Consider the following 19,762-nt stretch of genomic DNA (forward strand, 5'->3'; position numbering starts at 1 on the left):
TTATTATGGTCCGCAATTGTTGGATTGCTGGATGGGCTAGAGCCAGGTGGCAGATGAGGGCCGCATCCATTGGCATCCACAGCCTCGGGCAATGTCACAGCCTTGGCTCAGTTTCGGTCGCTGTCAATGCTAATGCAATTTGCCAGTCATTATCCAGCAGAGGCGCAGGCCATCCAGCCTCCGTTCGGCTTCGTCCAGCCTGCAACTAGAATTTCGCATTTAATTTGCACTGAATTCTTGCCACTTACCTGGCATATGCATGTGGTCCAGGTGGCAGAGTAGAGCATTTAGCTGCACCAGCGAAAGATCGCTTCGTGCTGTTAGCTTCGCTCACGCTTTTCTACCATCTATTCACTCCTTTTTCTTTTTTAATTATAACTTTTAATATTTTCATGCACACACACACGCACGCACACACACAGATGCAGAGTCGGGCAAGATTTTGCTGCATGCAGCTGGCAGCTGGCAGCTCGTTCAGGTGTTGCGCCTGCGCCTGCGCCTGAGCCTGCGCCTTGACATGTTTTGCGATGCTCCATTGTTCGATAGCAATTATTGCAATGCACTTCTATTGCGTTGCGAAACGGGGCAATGGAACTGGGACTCGGCGTGTCTATAGGCGAAACACACGCAAAGTCATGCACACACACACACACACACACACACAGAGAGAGAGGGGCATAGAGCTTATGGCAGGTGCTTCAAGCTGAACGCTTGCACGTTGCGCATCTTTAAACTGCGATGATTGAAAATTGCATAATTGCAACAAGCAGATAAACGCACAGAGTGCGAGAGAGAGATAGAGAGAGAGAGGGATATAGAGTAAAAGAGAGAGGGTCAGACACTGCGCACATTCACAAATGCACTCATTCACTTAGACACTCGCGTGTTGTGACAACAAATTGCAAAAATATGAAAAGGCCTCCATTTCCGCCGCCAATCGAGTGGACAGTCGGCCAACGGGGTGAACCGATTGCAACGCCAAAGGTGTAAGGCCCAGACATCCGTCTGCACACACAAACACACACACACACGCACACACACACTCAATCACACGAGAGCCATGAATGCGACTAGAACAGTTTGCATGTTCGATACGAGTCAAGCCTCGAGTTTCGAGTGTTGGCTAAATGCAAAAAAGACAACAAAGAAAGGAGAATAGCTAAATAGAAAGAGATGCCTGCAAGAGTGAGCGAGAGAGCAAGCAAAAGGAAGTGAGTTAGCTGGAAAGTCAGCTGCATGTGAGGGTTTTGTTCAAGACTTTCAAAGATTTCTATTCGAATTATAATTTTCAGTAAATGCTTAGCAGTGTTGGCTAACACGTGAATATCAGTTTGGTAGTGCTGGGTAAATTGCCAATATTTAAGTCATATTTTAAAGTCAAAACTGCAATCTACATCAAGACATCAACTAGTGCTCCGATTCCGCATTCCTATGACGGCTTTCAGCTGCTACTTGAAAACCCATAAATCTCTATCCACTCTTCACACTCTCTCACTTCAATAAACACATCAAGACCGAATACAACAACAATAACAATAAATCGAATCCCCGATTCGATTTGATTGACACGAATAGCTCGAGGGGTCGGCTAACTGCGCTTCTCATAATTACATATTGATATTGATATTTATATTTATAGAGCCGTGATAAAGCCTTCGCTTAGACCAATTAAAACTGTAACTCCTCTGTATGTATGTATGTATATATGTAAGTATGTGTGTATGTTTGTATGTATATATGTATGTATTGGTATCTGTTTGGTCTCTCGCCTTTCCATCTATGAAGAAAAGATTAGAAAAGAAAAGGCAAACAAACAAAAATGCCGTTGAAGCTTGCAAATTTCTTTTCTTTGATCAAAATATATTTTTTGAGGGTCGTCTCGTTTCATCTTAATTGAGTTAATTGCATATTATTACTTTCACTGCTTTGTTCCATTCGCTTTGTCACAGTTTTTTTTTTTTCGGGCATCTAATTTACCGTTTCTTCTTTCGCTAGTTCTGTATTGTTTCATGGTATTTTTATATGAACAATTATAATGATTCATTTATGTTTGATTCTTCTTCTCTTTTGCGGCTCTTTTTAACATTTGTTCGTAAGCATTTCTTTTTGATTGGGCTAACGGAATGACCTTTGACGGCTTTTCTTTTCGCCTTCTCTTTGCTTTGTTTCTTCTAACGCTCATCTAATGTTGCTCATGTGTTGCTGTAGTTGTCGCTCTGCTTCTGCTTCTTCTTCTTCTTCTCCGTGTTCTTCTTCGACTTCATCTTCTTCCAGTACTATCTTGTAACTGGCCGTGGCATTCACTTGCTCAGCTGCCTCGTAATTAGAGGCCATACGCGAGGAGGAAGTAAACGTGCCTAATGATAACCTTTAGCTTGTTGCCTGCTGCTCAGCCACAGGGCGTCCAAGCTCACAGAGAAGGAGAAAGACAGAGAGAGGGAGAGGTTGAGGTAGAAGGAGAGAGAGAGGGCGAGGCCAAACGTAGTGAGCGCCCGTTCCCAGCCTCCCCCAGAACATTGGCATTGCCATTGCCATTGGGGGGCAAGCGTACAATTTTCTTGATTGCCGGTTACCCGGCTCTACACCATCCATCTAACTAAGTACGCGCCACTGACCAGGCCGAGCAGCAGCTAACTGAGCCAACAGCAGATTGGGATGAGTACACTCAAGCAGCCATACTCCGAGCTCTGTCCATGATCGTGGCAATACGAAAACCCACACCCATTCCCATTCCCATTCCCATACTTACGCTCACAAGCCAAGCAACGCATATTGCACTCATATTTTACTTTTTATACCCTGTACTCATTCAAGAAGGGGTAGTATATATAACATAAATATAAATAGTGAGGGTTTCATTTATGTTAGGAGCAACGCTGCCTGAAAGCGATGATGCCATGCCTAGATACATCCATTTAAACGAAATCGATAAATATCGATTATTATCACTATTCCGTTGAAGCCGCTTCCAGCTGCTCACTAAACACAAACCTGAAATCTGTGGCTGGTGCATCCATTTAAGACAGATCAAATAATTGAAATATTTTCTTGGAATTTCGCCCTCATATTATCACGCTCTATTAGCACCAGAGCATGCTACAGGGTATCTACATGTCGTGTATGCTCGCCATTAGCACATTCGCTTGTTGTTTTTATCAGCGTTAGTTGCCTTCGCACTGATTGAACGCTCCGGGTTCTGGTCAACGCCCACCAGTGCGTCAATGTGGTGCGAGCAGCGCCACAGCCCAAACACTGGGAGCATTTCGGTGGTGCTGCTGCGTGGCGCCACATATGCACATATGTTTGTATGTATGTATGTGAGATGTTGCAATGGCAGCAGCTGCCGTTTCCTGCCAGCTAGAGGCGACATTTAGCAGCTGATTCGAGCTACCAGTGCCAAGTGGCAGCAACAGCAGCAACAGCAGCAACAGCAACAACAACATCAATTGCAATTACAGCCAACAGCAATTGCAGCAGAAATGTGGCAGCCACATTGTCGGTTGCAAGTCAAATTAGATGTGAGCTGCGCTTAAGCCAAGGACGCCCCAAAAATAAACTCAATTCGGACTATAAATAAACCAAATCGTGAACTGTGCAGCAGACAGCACTTGCCATTTACTATTTACCACTTGCCACTTGCCAGTTGCCAGTTGCCAGTTGGCTAGTTGCAACAGGCAACGCGGTGGCAATGACGTCAAATGCGCAACGCATGCGCTCTGCATTTTATCTGGGCAAGCAGATCGCTCGACTGTGGCCATGTAATTGGCTCCCTGTGCACTGCTGCAATTCAAACGCATTTCATTCTCAGCCGCAGCTGCTGCAGATGGGATTCTCATGCAGATTGCCAATTGTACAACACGAACTAGCAGCAGGCAAAAAAAAAAAAAACAGCAACAGCAACAGAGCTAAAAAAGAGGCGACTCCCTACGATGCTGGTGGTGGCTGCTGTTGCTGTTGTTGCTCTTGTTGTTGTTGCAGTTCTTGTTGCTGTTGCTGTTCTAGTTGTTGCCGCTGCTGCTGCTGCTCCCATTGCTGCTGTTGCAGCTCTTGTTGCTGCTGTTGTTGTCGCTGGTTTTTTTAGCTTCTGCTGCTGTCGCGTTGGCTGAGAACACGCTACACATTCCGCGACCTCTGCTTGCCACCTATTTCATACATTTGTTGCTGCTGCTGCTCCTGCTGCTGCTGTTGTCGTTGTCGTTGTCGTTGTCAATGTTGCTCATGTTTGCCATGTTGCTGCTGCGGCTGCTGCGGCTGCTGCTGCTGCTGCTGCAATTGGACATGGCGGCAACGATTGCTCGCATTCGTTGCGCGCGCTCTGAGTTAATATTGTTTGTAATAGCCACGTTCCCTACGCTGTAATCATTCGAGAGACCCTCGCCCAGCTGCCCGCCTCGCCCGGCCTGGCCTCGGCAATAAAATAAATGCAGTCGTATAAATAATTGCGCTTGGCTGGCTGCCCACTTGCCTGGGACAGTTCAAAGCAAACAAATTGAATTGAATATGTTAATATAATTGCATGGCCCATGCCGACCGTCCGTCCCAGGGGAGCCAGGGAGCCCCATCATTGGGGGCGTTTAAGAAACCATAAATTGAATGGCCAAATGAATGCTTGAAACGCAACGCCAGCTGCTCATCGGCATTGCTATCGCTAATCGTTATCGACACTCTGCTAACAACATCGTTTTCCACACAAATATGGCAACGCTGTCAATAGACTTCCGCATCTCCATTTGCGGGCACTCGAATGCAAATGAATACATTGCGAGTGCCACGTTGAGCTGATGAGCTGATGAGCTGAAATAGTCTTGAATAACAAGTGAATTAAACAGAATTTTATGCTCCATAAACAATACGAGTGCGAGCCATGCCCTGATGGAGCTGCATTGGGTGCCTGGAAAGACTTTTTTCCCATTTGAAGTTTTATGTTTGCTTTGATCTAAAGCCGGTATTCCGGTATTCCCCCATGCATAAAGAAAAGATCACATTTGATCTTACCAGGGAACTGATCTTACTAGTCTCTTTGATATATAGAACATCAGATATGATATTCTTATTGAATATTAGAAAAAGCCTAGTCACACGATTTACAGCAGAGATTGCAAATGGAATCGACAAGAAAGGCAGCTTAACCAAATAAACAGTTAGATAATATGTTAGTTAGGGCTTGAGCTCTCCGCAACAGCCAAGTCAACTCACGGCTCTCAACAGATAATACCCCAATGTATTTGCAGTCAATTGACAGGTCCGCTTGATTGATTCAACAGGCGAGTGAGCGAACGAGCGGATGAATGGTGATAATCGTGTGAGTGCGCACTCGAATCATTCATGCACTCGAGTCGTGAATTCATTTGCGCCATTAATGCGAATGAGTTGGCAAGTTGGCAGCTGGCGTTGGCAGGGCTTTCGCTTTTCAGTGAGCCCGCTTCGCCAGCCAGGTCAATGTGCGCGCCCCCGCATCTGCCCCATTTGTGGGGGTCAGCCGCAAAAAGCAATTTGCAGCACGCTCGACTGGAAGCCGCAGGAATGTCAGGCCCCAGTTTTTCTTCCAACTTTCGAGCATTAGAATTCGCTAAACCGCAAATTGTCGATAAGAGAAAGAGAAAGACAGTGAGAGAGAGAGAGTGAGAGAGGGTTGGGTGGGGCAAGGAGGGGGGATGAGCGTACAAGTGGAACGCCGCTCCATGCCATTTGTAATTTCCGTCCGGGCAGCTCATTAAACGCTTTGCGAATGCAGGCAACGAACTGAAGACAAAAGTCTTGGCCGTTTGTTCTTATTGGTTCGCTGATTCGCGACTCGGTTAAGCGTGTAATGGAGCGGATGTATTGCATGGCTGTCAACACACGCCGCCACCAAACGCCACCTGGCGGCGAAGAGAGATCCACAAGCCACGACTAATCGGCGTTTCTTCTTTTTCATTTCTTTCACTTACAGATGCAAACCGCAGCAAGCAACAGCAGCAGCAGCAGCAGCCGGAGTCGAGGCAGCAAAACACACAGAACGATCTCTAACGGGATGCTGCTCCTCGCGCTGGGACTGGCCATGCTGATGGGTCTGCCCGGCCAGGCCGCGGCCCGCATGGCCTTCGAGAAGCTGACAGACTACGATTTCGCCGGCACCACGTACTACAGCGTCAAGAATCTGTCGCTGTACGAGTGCCAGGGCTGGTGCCGCGAGGAGGCCGACTGCCAGGCGGCCGCCTTTAGCTTTGTCGTGAATCCATTGTCGCCGTCGCAGGAGACGCACTGCCAGCTGCAGAACGACTCGTCGGCAGCCAATCCATCCGCAGCACCCCAGCGGTCCGCCAACATGTACTACATGGTGAAGCTGCAGCTGCGCAGCGAGAACGTTTGCCATCGCCCGTGGTCGTTCGAGCGCGTGCCCAACAAGATCATCCGCGGCCTGGACAACGCCCTCATCTATACCAGCACCAAGGAGGCCTGTCTGTCCGCCTGCTTGAACGAGAAGCGTTTCATTTGCCGCTCCGTCGAATACGACTACAATAACATGAAGTGCGTGCTCAGCGACTCAGATCGCCGCAGCTCGGGTCAGTTCGTCCAGCTGGTGGATGCCCAGGGCACGGACTACTTTGAGAATCTGTGCCTGAAGCCCGCCCAGGCCTGCAAGAACACGCGCTCCTTTGCCAATGCACGCATGGGCGTCTCCGAGGAGAAGGTGGCCCAATATGTCGGTCTGCACTACTACACGGACAAGGAGCTGCAGGTGACCTCAGAGTCGGCCTGCCGCCTGGCCTGCGAAATCGAGTCGGAATTCCTGTGCCGCTCCTTCCTCTACCTGGGCCAGCCCCAAGGCGCTCAGTACAACTGCCGGCTGTATCACTTGGACCACAAGACCCTGCCCGACGGTCCATCCACCTATCTGAACCACGAGCGCCCCCTGATCGATCACGGCGAGCCCATTGGCCAGTACTTTGAGAACCAGTGCGAGAAGTCGGCAGCAAGCCCTGGCGCTGGCTCTGGCAGCACTCCACCCGGCACGCTGGACAAGATCGATACCCTGCCCGTCAGCCTGGACACCATCGAGGACCCCAACCTGACCAACATGACGCGCAACGATGTCAACTGCGACAAGACCGGCACCTGCTATGATGGTGGGTAATTCTAGCTACACCAAATGGAGCCAGGCTCTAATTGCATCTCTCTCTCTCTCTCTCTCTTTCTCTTTTCCGGTCTCTCCTTCCACCCTTAGTTTCCGTGCACTGCAAGGACACCCGCATCGCCGTACAGGTGCGCACCAACAAGCCATTCAACGGACGCATCTACGCTCTGGGCCGTTCGGAGACGTGCAACATCGATGTGATCAACTCAGATGCCTTCCGCCTCGATCTAACCATGATCGGACAGGACTGCAACACACAGAGCGTGGTAAGTGGAGGAGCTCAGTTAATGAATCGAGACAGCTGCCTACAATAACTTCATGAATGTGCTCCCTAGACCGGCGTCTACTCGAACACGGTGGTGCTGCAGCACCACAGCGTCGTGATGACCAAGGCGGATAAGATCTACAAGGTGAAGTGCACATACGACATGAGCTCTAAGAACATTACCTTCGGCATGATGCCCATCCGCGATCCTGACATGATTCACATCAACTCGTCGCCCGAGGCGCCACCACCAAGGATTCGCATCCTGGACACACGCCAGCGCGAGGTGGAAACTGTGCGCATTGGAGATCGTCTCAACTTCCGCATCGAAATACCAGAAGACAGTGAGTACATCAGCTTGGCAGTGCCTAGCAGCCTGGAGGTCATTGCTAATGTTGCCTCTCTCGTTCTCAGCTCCCTATGGCATCTTCGCACGCAGCTGTGTTGCCATGGCCAAGGATGCACGCACCAGCTTCAAGATCATCGACGACGATGGCTGCCCCACAGATCCCACCATCTTCCCCGGCTTCACCGCCGATGGCAATGCGCTGCAGTCGACCTATGAGGCATTCCGCTTTACCGAGAGCTACGGCGTCATCTTCCAATGCAACGTCAAGTACTGTCTGGGCCCCTGCGAGCCGGCCGTGTGCGAATGGAACATGGAATCGTTTGAGTCTCTAGGAAGAAGGCGTCGTCGTTCGATCGAGAGGTGAGTATTTAATGAGTGTTAAAGAATGTACAAAATATACAAATATTTCTCTCTTCCTCTTTAGCAACAACACCAAGAGCGAGGACCATATGAACATTTCGCAGGAGATTTTGGTCTTGGACTTTGGCGATGAGAAGCGTGAATTCTTCAAGGCAGATCCAAGCACGGACTTTGCCAAAGGTAAATAACAGAGCTAAGACTATATGGTATAGAAATTAATGTATATGGGTCTTATCTAAACGGTTCTAGCCTCTAGCTCTGTAATCATATTTTTCTATCATGTTGCCTCAAATTTTAAATTCTCTACAATATATCTCACTCATCATATCTCACTTTATATATCTCTCTTTCTTTTTCTCTAACCTAACCTCAAATACTAATTCTTTTACTGTATCTGTTCCATCAAGTAGAAACTCTTTTTCTCCTTCTCTTTCGCGATCTCTATCTAATGAATCAACTGTCCACATCTTTCTCTATCCCGTCATTCCTTTCATTCCCATACACCAGAGAGTAACTTTTTCTAATCATTCCGCCTCTTTTTCGCCTGCAGACAAGACCGTTACCATCATCGAGCCATGCCCCACGAAGACGTCTGTGCTGGCGCTGGCCGTTACCTGCGCGCTCATGATCCTGCTCTACATCTCCACATTGTTCTGCTACTACATGAAGAAGTGGATGCAGCCGCACAAAATCGTAGCATAAGTTAAGGCGCAACACAACACTGCAAGCAATGTGAAGTAAAGAGAGGAAAAAAAGAAAACAAAAACCATACAGAACACACAAATTGTCACCATTCCATACAGAGATATATACACAAACATACACACACACACATTCAAGCCTACTCTCTCACACGCTATGTCTATTTCTCTCGCCTATGGCACGCTTGTCAGCGCTCAGCGCTCTCTCACGAGAGAGAAACCGGCAATGAGAGCAACAGTGCAGTTAATTAGGAAACGGAGCCTTAGCTTCGGTTTGCAATGGGAAACGAAATTCTGAGAAATTGAGAACAAGGAAGATAAAGAAAGTCTCCACACTCTCTCTCACTCTCACACACACACACACACATAAACATAGAGCAGCTGCCTGACAAGCGTATATTTTTTTTTTTTTTTTTTTTTTTTGTGAGCATTAATAACTATATATACAATTTATTTATTTATATTTATTTAGATTTAGAACGTGAGTTATTTTGCAGCAAACTGGCATGGCGAATGCGCCAGCCTTAGCCTATTTTTTATATAAACTTATTTTCTAACGTTTAGTAGACAAAGCAGAAAGCGAATTGCACATTTACATTTAAATGCGAATATTAATTTAACAAATTTTTCAAATGAAAAAAGAAATGAACGCGAAGGAGGAACGAATCGCATATGAAAAGAACTGCGAGCGCGTACTTTCTATAAAGTTGCGAAAGAGACGCTGAATCGTAAGGCCAAGTAGCAGCACGAGCGCGTGACAGAGACAGAGACAGAGACAGAGGTATGGAGTGAGCTTTAAGCTCTAACGATCGTTCGCTTTTGTAACTTGTATAGAGACTGCGGCCGCAGATGCACATACTCACACACACACACATATACACATACACAGACATACGCCCACTCATGCAAGTCCTACTAATTTCCCATACACACACAAATACAAACGCACACACACGCACATACTCACATTTATTTAATTTAACAATATAAAATAAAAAACAAAAAAAAATATATAAAAAAAAGAGAAGAAGGTTTAAGAAGCAATTAAAGGCAATAAAAAAGCAATCAACAAAATGAAGAGAAACAAGAAAAACAACGAGCGATCAGAAATCAAGCAAAAAATAACTAATTTCATAGTTTGTACAATGAAATTGTGCTTAATTGTATTGCATTTATTTAATTTAAATCTATTTATGATAATAAAGAATGATAATACAAACGAAAATGCCTCATCTCTGCCTTCAAAGTTGAATATCCTCCGATACTCAAATCTTGTTGGATTAATCATTTTGTTTTCACATATCCTATTGGACTTTCCCCAATTCCAATCAATTCCAATACACAGGCGAATTTGATTCCCATATAAAAAACAGTGTCTTATTGAAATGATTTTTAATTTATTTTTTAAACCAATGGTTCGTATTAAGTAAACATTAGTGACATAAAAAAAAAGAGAAATACTTGATGAAGTTCAGATATTTTGTTTAGCATTTGTAGCAGCGCCTGCAGTTAGTTCGATATGTTATCGAATCAGTGATGACGACAAATCATACTTATTTGAGTTCTAGTTGTTCTGGCGGGTGCGTATGCTGATTTGTTTGTTTGATTTTTTTTGTGAGTACGTGTGTTTGGGTGTAGTTTAAGTTAGCCTGGTTAATAATAATAATGAAACTCAGAGAGGCGACACCAGCTAATTAGAACTAGCCCTTGAGACTGGTCATGCCCGCACGCATCACCTCGTCGACGAGCAGCAAATTGCTGGCAATGATGGAGCAGGAGTTGAGGATCTGCTTCTTGACAATGTAATTGTCATAAACGCCGAGGTCAGAGGGTTTCATGGGCTCACCAGTGGACAGGTCAATACCGACCAGCTCCGGGCTTAGTCTATCCTCGACCGTCAGCTTAACAATGGTGTCCTGAGCATCGTATCCGCTGTTGACAGCCAGTGTCTTAGGAATGACCAGCAAGGCATCGGCGAACGCCTGCACGGCCAGACGGGCCTTGCCCTTAACACTCTCCTTATACTTAACTAGCTCGTTGTAGGCACGCACCTCGAAGGCGCCAGCGCCCGGCACCAGAGCCTTGTCGCCAATGGTATTGTTGATGGCGCGCAGACCATCCCGAATGGCATCCTTGATTTGGGTAATTGTGTGCTTGTTGGGCCCCTTGATCAAAATTGTCACCGACAACGGATTCTTGCAGTCCTCTACGAACGTGTACTTGTTCTCGCCGAGAACATGCTCGTACACGGAGCCGGCATAGCCCAGATGCTCTTCCTGCAAATCATCGAACGAGTTCATAGCAGTGCCACCACAGGCAAGAGCCAGACGCTCCATGTTGCGGCGCTTAGCGCGACGCAGAGCCAGGATGCCCTCCTTGGCAAGAGCGTCCAGCGAGATGGGATCAATGCCCTTCTGGTTGATCAAGACAAAAGACTTGTTGGTGCCGTCGCACACGGCACGCTTCAGCTGGATGACCTTCTTCACGCGCTGATCAATGAACTCACGCTCGGCACGCACAAAGGCCTCACGCTCCGCGGCCGTTTTGTAGAAGAAACCCGAGTTGACCTCGGCCTTCTCGTACTCCAGCGAGACGTTGGCTGTCAGAATGTAGGCGTTCTCCAGGCGCTTGGGCATATCGGGATGACGTGCGCCATGGTCCATGACCAAACCGCGCACCAGCTGTGTATCCGTGTCGGTCTTATGCTGCATCTCCATCAGCTCGACCATGTGCAGATCGATGGGTACCTTCTTATCGTTAGAAATCGTCAGCACGGCATCAACGCAAACCTCCGTCAGCAGGTCTGCAAGCAACGGATGCACCTTGGTCCTCAAACTAGTGTTGGCAATCTCCATCAGATTCTTTTTGTTGATATCGACCGGCACCTTGACATTCTCGAGCACTTCCAGTGCCTTGTCGCGCGCCTTCTCAAATCCATCCGCCATGATGCGTGGATGCAAGCCCTCCGACAAATAAATGTCAGCCTGCTTCAGCAACTCGCCGATTAGCATCACCGTGGTGGTGGTGCCGTCGCCTGTGGAATCATCCTGTGCTGTACTGGCACGTGCAATCATCGATGCAGTCGGATGCTGGATTTGCATATCATGCAGCAGAACGTTGCCATCCTTAGTGATCTTGATGTCTCCAGCGCCGGAGACCAGCCTGCAAGAAATTATCAATTAAAGAACAATTAAGATAGATGTAAGGTTCGTGCTGATCAATAATATATTTAACATGTATCCTCACATGCAATACCCATTTACTGACAAGTTTAAAATGCCATCTGGACTCTGATAAGAACAAATATTATCGATTTATCGATGTTTATCTATCATCATGTGCGAATGTTCGAGAATCCAAACAAATTATGGCTCCATATGTTTGCGTGAGCTCGCATATGTATTAGTGCATATGTGTGCGTGAAAGCGCGTGAGGCATGACAATGACAAAAAAAAACTGTATGAGCATCTCAATATGCAGACGCTCAGAAAGCAAATTTTGTTTGAACATTTAACATACCGAGTGTTTAAGCATAGGTTTCATTTATCAAATTCTTTTAGGCATGTAAGTTTTAAAACTTGGATTTGTAGGCTAAATACGATATTGCTGTCTCAGTCGCTCGATGACGCATGCCGCTATGCAAAAGCAACAAGACCGATTTTAACCTCACTCGAGTAGCGGCCGCACAGATGTCCGAAAAAGTTTGTTAATTACAATGCTTACTTTGAGTAAGATTTTAATGCCCTATGCATGCACTAAAGTCATGCTTTAAATGCATATTTTAATTAATGTACTCACATTTTAACTGTGCCTTTCGGTCCCAAATTGGTTCGCATCACATCCTGCAGACCTTTGGCAGCGCTGATGTTAATTGCCAGAGCTTGTGCGGCACGTGCAAATTCAGCCTTTGGGTTCAACAAGCTGATGGAAGCCATTTCTGTATTTCAATTATCAACAAATATTAAATTGAAAGAATTAAATGCAAGTGCAACAAACACGCCGGACCAGTTGTTGAAGAAGAATCACAAAGCAGTCGATTTTGCTATCACTGTGAGTAATTGCTACAGACAATCGAGTACTTATGGCTCTATCGATATAGCAACTATAGGATAGTATGCTGCTTACACAATATGGAAATGAATTATATATTTCGTGTACAAAATGCTATTGACTAGGTAAATCAAATGAGTGTATCTTTTGTGTACTTTTATCAACTTTTTTTCAAAGTTGAGTATGATTTATTACATTAATTATTATGTTGCTGTATGTACAATATATACATTGCAAGTGGATACTATCGATATAATTGGTAGGCCCGTCCGGTGAACCCTGCCATTCAGTAATGAAAACTAGCAAGTGGACAGCGCTAAATAAAAACATGTTTGCTTTTCTAGTTGTCCGAAAATTCTGTAATAACATTATATAGTCAAAATCTAAATTATGTGTTCCGCATGGAGAGTAAAAATGTGTTCCGCGTTATTTATTTCCGCTAAATAATTGAAATGGCGAGTTTATGGATCTGATGTATTTAGTGGGCCACATTCTGACATATTATAAACAAATCTTTGATGTGACAAATATACATACACACAGCTTTAAATGTTTGTTAAACCATTTGGCTAGCATAATAAGGCTCCGATACCGATAACGATATACACACCAATACATAGCACGCATCTCTAAACGAAACTAATTCGGCGACAATTTTTTTTTAGTTGAAAGGAATTAACACAAAAAATTAAATCAGTGCAGTGCTCACACATATCCCGCGTGCAACGGGACGCCAAAAAACTAGAAAAGATACTGTTCGAGGTGGGATAATCAAACTCGTGTGGGGCACGATGAGTGTGTTGGCATATCCACGTAAAAATGATGAGGAAATATTTCGTCAATGCACAAAGGATTGTGGCGTTGTGACGGCCACCGAGGACTTTCAATCGTTCGCCTTGTGCTGCATTTTCTGCAGCGAAAAGTTTCTCTACTTCGATGCATTCATTGGCCACATGCAAACAGTGCACATGGAGGACGCGCAGCGCACGATGGAGGGCTCTGGTTCCGCCACGGGAGCCAACATGTCCTACCCCATGAGCCAGCCCATGGCGCTGGGCGTAGCCGATGACGATGATGAGGATGTGCAGCACGACTACGCCAACAATGGCATGCACCAATTTGATGAGATCGAAGACTTGACCGACGCAGACACTGCCCTGCTGGAGCCCCAAATGGTAATCAAACAGGAGCTGCAAGAGCTGGACAGCAGCAACGAAGACGACGCCGAAGACATCGACGACGAGGAGGAAGACCCCAACAACCTCCCAGTGCCCGATGATAATGATAACGACGATGTCGACGATGAGAGCGAAGCAATACTGCCCGAAAACGATGTGCCGACACCAAGCGCCAGACCTCGGATAAAGCTGAGAGGACCACCGCCACACCCAGCCCGGCACATGGTCTCCAGAATACATGTCAAAAGCGAGCCCCTGCCCAACGAGGGCGATGAGTCCATGGATGAGTACGGCGAAAACGAGGGCGAGAGCTATGCGGACGACAATTCCGGCGAGTATCAGGACTACAGCAGCAGCAGCTACAATGCGCAAGGCACCAATCCTCTGGCTGGTGAATCTGATTTCCTTAGCTACGACGAAATGGTTGAGGAGTCTCTAATTGGCGTAAGTCCTGTGCAGCTCATGCACTGAATCTATGCTCTTATCCCATGTTCATTTTGTGATTGCAATTGCAGCGGGATCGTGAGCTGACCATGCACATCAAGGATCGCAAGATGATACAATTCCTGATACACTCGTACAAGCGAAATCCATTCCTTTGGGATCACAGTCACGCCCAGTTCCGGGATCGTGTGAAGCGTGCCCGCTTCCTGGACTGGATTGTGCTCGAGTTCAAGAACCGCTTCAACATCTCCCTGGCCAAGGATGCCATCACACGCAAATGGGACAATTTGCGCACCGTCTACAAGCGGGAATGCAATCGCATGGCACTCGAAAAGACAAATATCAGCACGCTGTGGTACTTCAAGGAACTCCATTTCCTGAACGAGGTCTACAGCTATAACTCGAAAATGTCCGATGCCGTTGTGAAGGTGAGTCCATCTATTGAATATATATATATATATGTGTGTGTAACTCAATACTCCACGGCTGGTCTATATTAGCTACTGGGAACTGATATCGAGCACACCGTAAATGATAAAAACAATAACAAAGCTGATTTGAATCAAGCGATCGGTTACACTCAGAATGAATTTCATTTACACTGACTATGAAATATTTCAGGTTTCCCAGCTAATTATAATATAAAATGTATCGATTACTGCATACATATAAAATATATTCATCATAATGTATCTGATCATAATGAATATCAGTTCAGAGAATTTTTGATTTCACACAGCTCAGATCTATAAAAGATTGTCAGTGCATAAGTTAATTTGAATTTATTGCCCAGTCTTTGTCACATAACATCTTTCGTATTTGTAGCCAACTTTTATATAGAAATATGATTCATATTTGTTTTCTTTAATTATTTCAAGACAGATATTGTGCCCCATTAGAAACCAGTCTTAGACCGGTTTTTGATAGTTTCACAAACAGATAAATAGATTATATATATTATTATATATAAATAGAGATAGAGATAGATAAAAAACGATTTATATTAGCGCTGAATATGTTTCGAGAGCAATGAAAATTTATAAAACTTGAATAATACATGGACGATAAGCTTATTTAAATTGATCAGATATATTAGTTCATAATAATATATCTGATCAATTTAAATAAGCTTATCGTATATATAGTCTTAAGTCCCATTTTATTTTTAATATTTTGCCTATAAACAAATTGATAACTGATTTGAGTACTTAAGTAATGTAAAGATAAGTATGTAAAGATATATTATTAAAGATATATCTAAAACGTAATTAAAGCAATTGTAAAAATTAAATTATTGCATTGCTTTATAATCACTGCAATTACATTAAATACTAATTTAATTTATATATACATCATTTTTATCTCTCCCAAAAAAAGAAGTAATACCAAATTTTCGCTAGTTATATTTTTGTAGGATAATCAGATAACTAATTGTGTATTCGTTCGCAGGAAACGTCATACAGACGTCGCTTCTCGGCCATTTGGAATGATACGTCGACAGCGAAGCTGTTGGTGATGGTGAAGCGTTATCAGTGCTTTTACAATCGGTTCGACCCGGACTATCGGAGCAAGGAGCGCCGGGGCGAGGGCCTGCAGCAGATGGCAATGGAACTGCAGCAGCTGATCGATGTGACCACCATACAGATATCAAAGCGAATCTCGCAGCTGCGCTTCGACTACTCCAAGCAGAAGAGCGAACGTCTGAATGCGGAGCGAATGGGTCGTAAATTCATACCGAATTATATCTACTACGATCAGATGAGCTTCATGGACGATGACATACCGCCATTCAAGTGCCAGCATTGCGGCGAAATTGTGCAAACGCTACGGGAACTGGATCTCCACATGCTCAGCCATCAGCCGAGTTTGGGCGGCGGCTACTACTGCAACGTGTGCAACATTCAGTTCAACAATGCGGACGAGTTCGAGAATCACAAGCAATTGCATCTGGGCGCCGGCCACGAGGTCAAATATAACTGCGAACTATGCACGGCCAGCTTTCGGGAGAAGTCCAACTATGACGAGCATTTGCGTCGCCACAACGATGAGCTCTTCCTGCCAACATTGGCTCTGAACCACAGCATCCTGGACAGCGCCAGTGGGGACGTCGACGGAGCTGGCGGCGATGGGACCACCATTGTGGGTGCCGGCGAGGAGGAGGATATGTTTCCGCCGGACGGCCCGAAGCCGTTCGCCTGTGAGGTATGCCATCGCACGTTCGCCTCGCCCGGCCATCTCAACGCGCATCGCATTGTGCATCAGGATGAGCGCGAGCGATGCTACAAGTGCGACTATCCGCAGTGCAGCAAATCGTTTGTGTCCCGCCACAGTCTGTTCGACCATCTGAAGCAGCACTACAGCAACGAGGAGTTCAAGTGCGACATCTGCGGCAAGATCTTCAAGTCCACCAAGAATCTGCAGAACCACAAGCAGATCCACGACAAAGTCAAGCGCTACGTCTGCCAGATATGCGGCTCGGCATTCGCCCAGGCTGCTGGCCTCTACCTGCACAAGCGACGTCACAATCGTCCCAACGGCACCACCGGCGCCGTTGGCGGTCGATCCAGCCGCACCACGCTGTGAGCGATCCGTTCCAGACCCAAGCGGTTATCCTGATATGTGCTTTGCCTCAGATAAAGCACAAGCACGCACACATATACACACACGCATACATACAAATTATTTCTAAATTATTGCAATGTCCTCCAATGCCAATGTTTGGCAGCTATTTTAAACGCGTTTTTTTTTCTTTTGAATAATGTATTAAATTAATTTTAGGTTTTTTTTTATGATTGTAGAAAAACGATTGCTTTTAATAATTGTATTAATTATTAGTTTCAGTAATTATTTAGTGCCCCCTTTTCCCCTTAGCAACTTTTTGGCGCTTCCTCTGAACGAAGCGCTGTTCACAATTGTACTTAAAACTAAACAAGTATTTGCAAATTGTCCGCAACTAAGCCAAGAACTTTAATACATCTAAGACATATACTATATATACATAGACATATATATATACAAACATACATACATATATTTAGAGATCTGCCGTCTTGCTCGCACGGCAGCCGAAATGCTCATTTTGGTGGGAATGTCAATGTCGGTGAATCGAATGCGATTTCTGAACATTTTTTAATTATTTTGTATCTGCTTAAAAGACAATTCCAGCAAAATGTGAATAAATATGGTGACTTTAGATCTTCGACGAGGCAACGAGGCGAACACATTCCACACTAGTTAAATGATTAATAAGTGTCAAAAAAACAAAAACAAAACAAAACAAAAAAAAACAGCAACAAGAGAAAACAAAAAACAAGTATTTCTTAAAGTATTCTATGTACAATTAAGTATGCATATAATCTATATATTTATTTTTAATGCGCGTGCGAGTTCATAAAATCAAAATGAGAACAAGAAAATGCAAAAACAATAAAATCTGTATTAACTGCAGTTGCGCAAGTGCAGGGCCATTTAAATGAAGCAACAATTTAACAAACAAAATAAAGAAAACAATTCATACAAGTTTAAAAACAAAAAACGAAAAAAAAAAATTGAATAATGAAAAAAAAAGCAACAGCAACAATAACAAAAACAGTTACTAAGCTCAGCACTATTGCATTAACATAATTCTATTGATAATAATAACAATACATCAAACTAGTTTTAGTTAACAAACATAAACGACTGAATCTGAAAAATACATTTACATACACATAATTATATACATACGTTTACATACATATAGAGATGTAAAAACGAAAATAAGTAAAATGTTGAGAGCCCACTACGGCTAGCCGTAGCTTCTATAAATCATATATTTGCACATTATATACACACACACACAATTTATATAGAATTAATTTCGAATGCAGCTATTTATGTATACATTATAAACATGAATTTGTTTACCAGCCAAAACGTTTGTGTACCTATCTGTAAACCCAAATCATTTAACATATTTATTTATCATTTATAGCGTGCAATCCTCTGGCGGCCGTCTGGCTGCTTCATCTCTGTTCAGGGACTTCTTTTTCTGATCTATGAGCGGAAGAAGAAGAAGAAAAACTTCATCACTCACGCGCACATGCATCTATCTGTTTACATACGTTACATACATTTGGCATAATAGCTCGTTATCGTCGTTGTATATAGTTTGAGATGTGCATTTATGAACTGCTTGCCGCGAATGCCTCGACGTTGCTGTTATCGATAAGCGACTGCAATCGATTGCATGCGCCAAATCAAAAACGATCAATGCAAAAACTGCAATAACACACACACATACACATAACAAACACATGCACATACAAGCATATTAACATAACAAATATATAAATAGATATAAATATATATTATGTACTTTTATAAGACAACAACAAGAAATTCATACCTAAATATATAAGTTCATTTAGCACAATTAACAGTAACAAGCAAAACTACAAATGTAAATGTTGTACCATCAGCAGCAACAGCAGCAGGCGATCAGCAGCAGCAGCCGCTACTAGTATAATTAAGTATTTTAATAATAATTGGCTTACTCATATGCTTTAAGAATTAACACAGGCGCAGGAGATTAGCGACACCTGCGTATATCAATTAAAACGGAAACAAACATGTTTGTGTTTTCTTTAACAAAACTTGTGAAATAGTTAACAGCAGCTGTAAGAGAGATTTGTACACGAATTGATCCACAATTCGTTTCAGAGGCCGTAACAAAGTGCGCTTCCTTAAGCTATTAAACAACTATAAACAATACAAATACAAATACATATATACCTAACTACTAGCATATTTATATACATACATACATATATATACATATGTACTAATTGATAAGCAAAGACAAACAACAATTGCAATACAAACGAGAGCAACAAACAAACAAAAAACATTTTAGGCGAGCACACAGAGATTATCAACTCCAACGCCAACTTCTACCACATGTAAATTTCAATAAAAAACTATAAATACATATTTATTATATGAATTATTTTGTTTTGACTAATTTGAAAGTATTCCAATCCCCAATAATCCGTGCTGGAATCGAAATCAAAGTTTCTCCTTCTGAAACTCCCCTAAATGACGTACATCTTAAAAATAATCCAATCCAATCTTGTTTGCTAAAATATGTGCGAGCTCTACGCCCTCCCTCAAAAACTAGATAGCTGTAGATCTTTTATACTCCTGATTACTACCTTTATGTATATACATATTTGTATATAAATATTTTGCTCTTCGTTTGTGATAATGTCGTGGAATCGGGTTTGACACCCAAATCGTTCAGTTTTAGAAAATCAGAAT

The 19,762-nt window shown here is 44.0% G+C and overlaps 3 protein-coding genes across 3 annotated transcripts in view; 2 read left to right on the forward strand and 1 right to left on the reverse strand.

The window, feature by feature from the left end:
- Window positions 1-10,030, forward strand: part of LOC6584836 — a 40,571-nt gene extending 30,541 nt beyond the window's left edge. The window contains exons 4-9 of the mRNA XM_002010441.4: window positions 5,933-7,109; window positions 7,208-7,383; window positions 7,453-7,726; window positions 7,797-8,091; window positions 8,156-8,271; window positions 8,642-10,030. Of these exons, the coding sequence (XP_002010477.2) occupies window positions 5,933-7,109; window positions 7,208-7,383; window positions 7,453-7,726; window positions 7,797-8,091; window positions 8,156-8,271; window positions 8,642-8,793 (2,190 nt within the window). The 3' untranslated portion in view covers window positions 8,794-10,030. The remainder of the gene's footprint in view (window positions 1-5,932; window positions 7,110-7,207; window positions 7,384-7,452; window positions 7,727-7,796; window positions 8,092-8,155; window positions 8,272-8,641) is intronic.
- Window positions 10,031-10,169: 139 nt separating this feature from the next.
- Window positions 10,170-12,837, reverse strand: LOC6584837 (T-complex protein 1 subunit zeta). The gene is made up of 2 exons (XM_002010442.4): window positions 12,591-12,837; window positions 10,170-11,954 (listed from the first exon to the last, which is right to left on the reverse strand). The coding sequence occupies exons 1-2, from the start codon at window positions 12,725-12,727 to the stop codon at window positions 10,493-10,495; spliced, it is 1,599 nt and encodes a 532-aa protein (XP_002010478.1). The 5' UTR covers window positions 12,728-12,837; the 3' UTR covers window positions 10,170-10,492.
- A 304-nt stretch (window positions 12,838-13,141) lies between these two features.
- LOC6584838 lies at window positions 13,142-18,793 on the forward strand. The gene is made up of 3 exons (XM_002010443.4): window positions 13,142-14,464; window positions 14,536-14,892; window positions 15,914-18,793. The coding sequence occupies exons 1-3, from the start codon at window positions 13,634-13,636 to the stop codon at window positions 17,045-17,047; spliced, it is 2,322 nt and encodes a 773-aa protein (XP_002010479.1). The 5' UTR covers window positions 13,142-13,633; the 3' UTR covers window positions 17,048-18,793.
- The last annotated feature ends 969 nt before the right edge of the window (window positions 18,794-19,762 follow it).

This window comes from Drosophila mojavensis, unplaced genomic scaffold (assembly GCF_018153725.1).
Source record: "Drosophila mojavensis isolate 15081-1352.22 unplaced genomic scaffold, ASM1815372v1 contig_136, whole genome shotgun sequence".
Lineage (NCBI taxonomy): Eukaryota > Metazoa > Arthropoda > Insecta > Diptera > Drosophilidae > Drosophila > Drosophila mojavensis.